At 48.5% G+C, this 5,985-nt stretch overlaps 1 protein-coding gene across 1 annotated transcript; it reads left to right on the top strand.

Moving 5' to 3' along the window:
* Positions 1–364: 364 nt before the first annotated feature.
* On the top strand, positions 365–3,643 carry CCN2 (cellular communication network factor 2). Its single transcript, XM_054063879.1, has 5 exons — positions 365–625; positions 743–965; positions 1,284–1,535; positions 1,771–1,982; positions 2,304–3,643. Exons 1-5 carry the CDS (start codon positions 371–373, stop codon positions 2,598–2,600), a joined length of 1,239 nt encoding a protein of 412 aa, XP_053919854.1. The 5' UTR covers positions 365–370; the 3' UTR covers positions 2,601–3,643.
* Positions 3,644–5,985: the final 2,342 nt, after the last annotated feature.

The following is a 5,985-nucleotide window of genomic DNA, read 5'->3' as shown; positions in this document are numbered from 1 at the left end:
CCACCGGGCACCCCTAGGCGAGAGCCCCTCCCGGCATCCCCCAAACCCACCCAGCCCGGCGGGGAGACGAGGGGCGAGCAGGGAGACCAGAGGAAAAAGGAAATCAGGGATTCTCCCCACTGCCCCTGGCAACCGCACCGGCAATAACGGGGGGGACGGGACGGACACGCGGCCGAGGCGATTCACATTAAGGAAAAAAAAAAACCAACAAACCAACATCAGGATGAAAAATAAATAAAAAAATAATAAAAAAAAAAAAAAAAAAAAAGACGTGCTGGAAGGGGGTGGGTGCGCTGGAGGGGGCGCAGACGGAGGAATGCGGAGGCAGGGGTCAGCTCTGCTCCGGGGCGGGGCGGCGCGGCGCGCAGGAATGCGCGGAATGTCGCTGTTTGTCCGCGGCCCCATTCAGCCCATTGGCGAGCCCGGGCCGCGCCGCCCATATAAAGAGGCGCCCGCGCCGGCACTCGGCAGTCACACATCCACCCTCGCCCAGAGCGGCAGAGCAGCGCAGACACCGACCCAGCGCCACTCAGAAGCATCGCCCCGGCGCAAAGCCTCTCGCCTCAACGACACGATGTCCCCCTCCAGCTTCGCCGTAGCGCTCCTCCTCGCCCTCCTCAGCCCGGTAAGTGCTGCCGCCCGCGGCGCCGCCGCCCCTTCGCCCCGGCCGGCGCGATCCCGGCGGCAGCCCTGACGCTTCCCCCTTTTCTCTCTCTTTTTCCGTCTCCCGCGGCGCTTACAGGAGGCGCAGAGCCAGGAGTGCGGCGGGCAGTGCCAGTGCGGAGCGGGCCCCGGCCCCTCCTGCCCCGCCGGCGTATCCCTGGTGCTCGACGGCTGCGGCTGCTGCCGCGTTTGCGCCAAGCAGCTGGGCGAGCTCTGCTCCGAGCGCGACCCCTGCGACCACCACAAAGGGCTCTTCTGCGACTTCGGCTCCCCCGCCAACCGCAGGATCGGCGTCTGCACCGGTGAGTGGGGCGCGGCTGGGCTGGATGCTGCCGGACTGGAGAGGGGGGAAGCCAGGGCTGGGGCCGGGCACCGCTGCACCCCTCGCTTGCCCCGGGCTGGGACCGGGCACCGCTGCACCCCTCGCTTGCCCCGGGCTGGGACCGGGCACCGCTGCACCCCTCGCTTGCCCCGGGCTGGGACCTGGCACCGCTGCACCCCTCGCTTGCCCCGGGCTGGGACCGGGCACCGCTGCACCCCTCGCTTGCCCCGGGCTGCGACCGGGCACTGCTGCACCCCTCGCCTGTCCCACCTAACCTTCCTCCCCTTGCCCTTCGCAGCTCGGGATGGCGCTCCATGTGTCTTCGGTGGGATGGTGTACCGGAGCGGAGAGACCTTCCAGAGCAGCTGCAAGTACCAGTGCACCTGCCTGGACGGGGCGGTGGGTTGCGTGCCCCTCTGCAGCATGGATGTCCGCCTGCCCAGCCCTGACTGCCCCTACCCGCGCCGGGTGAAGCTCCCTGGAAAGTGCTGCGAGGAGTGGGTCTGCGATGAGGCCAAAGAGCAGACCGCCGTGGGACCTGCTCTTGCTGGTGAGTGGGGGGTCCCTCTGCACACAACAGCCCGAGGGGAAGGGACACTCTTGTGTGGAGGTTGAGGGTAGTGGGACAGCTTGCTGCAGGTCACCACAGCAGCTTGGGTGCAGCAGTAAGAGGGGTCGCTGCACAGATAAGTGCAGGTGCCTGAATTTCTCAGGATAGGGAAGAGAACCTCTAGCAGGGCATGAGGTCAGATGATGGTCTTATTCTGGTTGTCTGTCCCCTGCAGCTTACAGACTGGAAGACACTTATGGCCCAGACCCAACAATGATGCGTGCCAACTGCCTGGTGCAGACCACGGAATGGAGTGCTTGCTCCAAGACCTGTGGCATGGGCATCTCAACCAGGGTCACCAATGATAATGCCTTCTGCAGACTGGAGAAACAGAGCAGACTGTGCATGGTCAGACCTTGTGAAGCAGACCTGGAGGAGAACATCAAGGTAAATAGTCTCATCTTTATGTATGATCTGCTAGGGTGCTTCCATCCACTAGCAAAAACACAGTGTTTCACCAAAACTGTGCGCTTCTGATAGTCAGTTTCAAGTGCTTTACCTTGAAATTTGAGTTTTACCTCAGTGGTGAATAGCTTACAATTAAATGTCCTTAATTTTCTCTTGCACTGTATTATGCAATATGTAAGACACTCCTCCCTAATGAAAATATAGTTGAGATTAGCATGTCTGCATGCTCTTAGCGTGCAAACATAGTACTTTGTGAAAGCCTGCCTTGTAAACATTTTGTATTCACTTATATCCTAACAGAAAGGCAAAAAGTGCATTCGCACCCCCAAAATCTCCAAGCCTGTCAAGTTTGAGCTGTCTGGCTGCACCAGCGTGAAGACCTACAGAGCTAAGTTCTGTGGTGTCTGCACTGATGGGCGCTGCTGCACACCTCACAGAACAACCACCCTCCCTGTGGAGTTCAAGTGCCCTGATGGGGAGATCATGAAAAGGAAAATGATGTTCATCAAGACCTGCGCGTGCCATTACAACTGCCCTGGAGACAATGACATCTTTGAGTCTCTGTACTACAGAAAGATGTATGGAGACATGGCATAAAGCCAGAAGGAGACGATAACTAGATTCTCAACTTGAACTGATTTGCATCTCATTTTGTAAACATGATTCAATAGCACAAGGTATTTAAATCATTTCTTTTTAATTTCAACAAACTGCTCCATGTGACTTAAGACAATTTTTCTACTGACCCCAAATGGTGGTTTGAAGAAGAAGGTAAAACGGACAGTGGGACCACAGCGAGACACAGCTTCAGAACACCACTGTTCATGAGGTGGTGTGAAGGGGTTAAGGGAAATAGGCAGGAAAAGCAGAATCAAGCAAGTGGTACAGCACTTAATGTGGTACAGCATGCTTCATCTAGTAGTGCAATTGAGGAGAAGACCGTTAGCATGTTTGCTGGCACTGGTTTAGTGACAGCAGCAGCTGGAATGCAAACCTTTACCCAGCAAAGTGCTATGTAGAAGGTGTTCTGTTAGTCAGGACAGTAATGTTTCAGCTCTGACACTGATTCATATGGCTTGGTCGACAAGAATCAGAATCATGTCTAATTAGACTGGACAGCTTGTGGCAGTTAATTTACCTGTAACAAGCTACTTTTTATTAATATTGTAAATACTGTATGTATATATATTTGTACAGTTATCTAAATTAATTTAAAGTTTTGTGCCTTTGTTTAATGCTTTGAAATTTCAATGATAGCTGCCTTTTTTTGGAACAAGATAGGTAGGATTCAAAGCTTGTTTGACAATGCATTCAAAGCATGAAATAGGTACTCTAGTGGAAATTGTGCGGATAGGGCCGTATGGTGAGATGAGATAATGAAGATTGCTAGAGCTGAGGTGCCTGTGACCTTACAAAGCACTCATCTGGCAAAATACATTTACTTCCACTTCATTGGACAAGTGGCTTTAAGAAAAATGTGGCTCTTCTGTAGCTCATCAGTTTTTTCCACTTGAGCATTTGTTTCTTTCTTTGACTATGACTCTTTATGGACAGCTTATTTGTTGAGAAGTGTGACCAAAAGTTACATGTTTGCACCTTTTTAGTTGAAAATAAAGTATTTATATTTTTTATATAAATGACTTGGTATTTCGTTTTCATTTAGTCTTCACTCTTACTTCATGTATTCCTAAAAGGGCTTGGCTTTGTACTAGATGAAAAACAAGTAATGCGGGGTGAGATTTTTTTGTCCAGAAGCACATACATTCATAAATAAGCTAATGATTTATGGTTGCTTGTTCTGTTACTTGTGAACCAACCATAGTTTGTTAAGGTTGGGAATTTAGAATGGCAGACAGAGCCAGGCTGGCTTTGCTAGGCTCAAGTATTGCATTAGAAAGTGCAGCAGGTTCCTTGTGCATCATATATGATGGCTTTAAAATGAGCCAGGTGGTCACCATAGTATTCAACTCTTGTTATTGTATGTGATGCAATGTGCTTAATTACATTGAAGTGTTCCACTGGTTAAGATTTGTTTTCTGCTAAGACAAGAATAATGGTTTTGAAGTATCTGCATCGAAGTGGGTCCTGACTCTAGAGTCAAATCCAAGAGTCAAAAATTTGGTAAAATTCTCAGTGAAGAGCAAATGGGTTGTATCACAAAAATCACGTAACACAGGCTTGAAAGGGCCAGTTGAGATCTGATTTCACCTTCATGCAGAGCAGGGCTAACTTAGATGTGGTTCTACTTGGTTTAAGATCTTAGTATGGTATGTTAAACAGAGCACTAAACTCTGACAACAAATATCTGGGTTATCTTCATACTTGATGACTGGGGGCAAATCATTTTACATGACAGTAGTGTCTGCAAAGTGTCCATTGACTCAAACTCTTGCAGGCCTGGAGATGAGAAGTGTAAGAGCTACACTTTCTGGTAATGGTCCAAACATTCTTCTCAGATAAGCCAAAAGCAGTATAAGGACAGTTGTAGATCACTTGCCTCACTCCCCTAAAGCTAGAAGGAAAACTTCAGTTCGGTGCTAACCTTGCATTAATAACAGACTTCTTTTTGTCCTTTTGCTAAGATGAGGGGATTCTCTGAATTTAAAATTAACCTTTGCACTAGAAGCATTAGTTCTTGTTTTCAGAAAAAACACGTACTCTCCAACAAGAATCCTTTTCAGGCAAACAAGTTCAATCTGGAATTTCCTGGTAGTGAAAGAGTGTTAGCTTACAAAAATGTCCATCCTTTCTGAGTACCTTCCAATCCCATTGATTTCAGCTGGCTTTAGTGGCAAATCAGCGCAACACCAGCTTTGACTAATGATGGACAACAGAGCCCTAAACTAATGGGAAGTCAATGGGAGTCTTGCCAATGGCCTCACTGAGCTTTGCACAAAGCCATAGAAGCATTTCCCCTTCCTCTGAGAAAAATACAAGGAATTCTCCTGGAATAAGGAAGTGGCTTTCTGTGTCCCTTATGAAATAGTTTTGTGTAGCCTCTGACTCTTATTTATTTTTTTTATGAATATGATGCAGCCATTCAGTTCACCTTGGAAACAGTTCAAACGCTCATACAACCACAAGGACTGGTAGTCTGACCACTACTGTGGCTCCACCACCAAATAACAAGAGAACTGTCATTTCTAGTTCCAGCAAGGACAGGATGTATGTGGACTGCATTCATAGACCTCACTATAGAAGCTTTCAGACTCAGAACAGTGAGAAGCACAACATAGCTGGCAGGTTTGGATTAGTGCCCTTCAGAGACAGGGTATTTGTGATCCTGCTGAAGTGTGTTCGTTAACAACTATACCCTGCATTCATTTACAAATTGATATCGGACATCATAGTGAATGGCTATTCCTTATAAAATCAGCCTCTTGAGCCTCATGAGATTTACTCAGATTCTGGTCCCAGTCCTACCTTTTGTGGGCTTTATCTCAAGACACCTAAGCTGCATGGTGCTGTGGCCTTCCCAAGCAATGTCCACCAGCTGTATCTGGCACACAGGGCTCCAGGCAGGACTCTTATTTAGGAAGAGTCATTTGTAATTAGACATCCACAAAGGGGCTCCTCCAAAACAAGTTGGGACCACCACCTATCCTCTGCCAGGTAATGCAATGATGCAATTAATTTGCCTGCCATGTGACAAATTATGACATTGCTTCACAGGCCAGGGGAGAAGGACAGAAGAGATCTCCTGTCAGAATATTTGAATGGCAGTTTGCTGTTGCTACTGTGAATTAAAATAAGGAAGCATGCTGCTTATGCAGATCTGTTGAGCAAGTTGTTTCTCCTAAGGATCATAAATCTCAGCTATCTCTGCATTATAATGATATGCACTCTCTTTTTTACAGGAGCACACATTGTCTCCTGGCAGAAGCATGCATTTTACACCATTTCACAGGTGTTAAACCCCTGAAGGTTTTATCTGAAAGTAAAGGAATTTAAATACTTTGTTGTAAGGTCTTCTAGAGGTATA

Source organism: Cuculus canorus, chromosome 3, assembly GCF_017976375.1.
Source record: "Cuculus canorus isolate bCucCan1 chromosome 3, bCucCan1.pri, whole genome shotgun sequence".
Classification (NCBI taxonomy): Eukaryota; Metazoa; Chordata; class Aves; order Cuculiformes; family Cuculidae; genus Cuculus; species Cuculus canorus.
This window is presented reverse-complemented; position numbering and strand designations above follow the sequence as displayed.

Excerpts from the sequence above, each read along its gene's own strand:
- CCN2 (XM_054063879.1), top strand. The coding sequence starts at position 371 with ATGCGCGGAATGTCGCTGTTTGTCCGCGGCCCCATTCAGCCCATTGGC. Across the intron at positions 966-1,283 it reads CAGGATCGGCGTCTGCACCG|CTCGGGATGGCGCTCCATGT; the intron begins GTGAGTGGGGCG and ends TGCCCTTCGCAG. Across the intron at positions 1,983-2,303 it reads ACCTGGAGGAGAACATCAAG|AAAGGCAAAAAGTGCATTCG; the intron begins GTAAATAGTCTC and ends ATATCCTAACAG.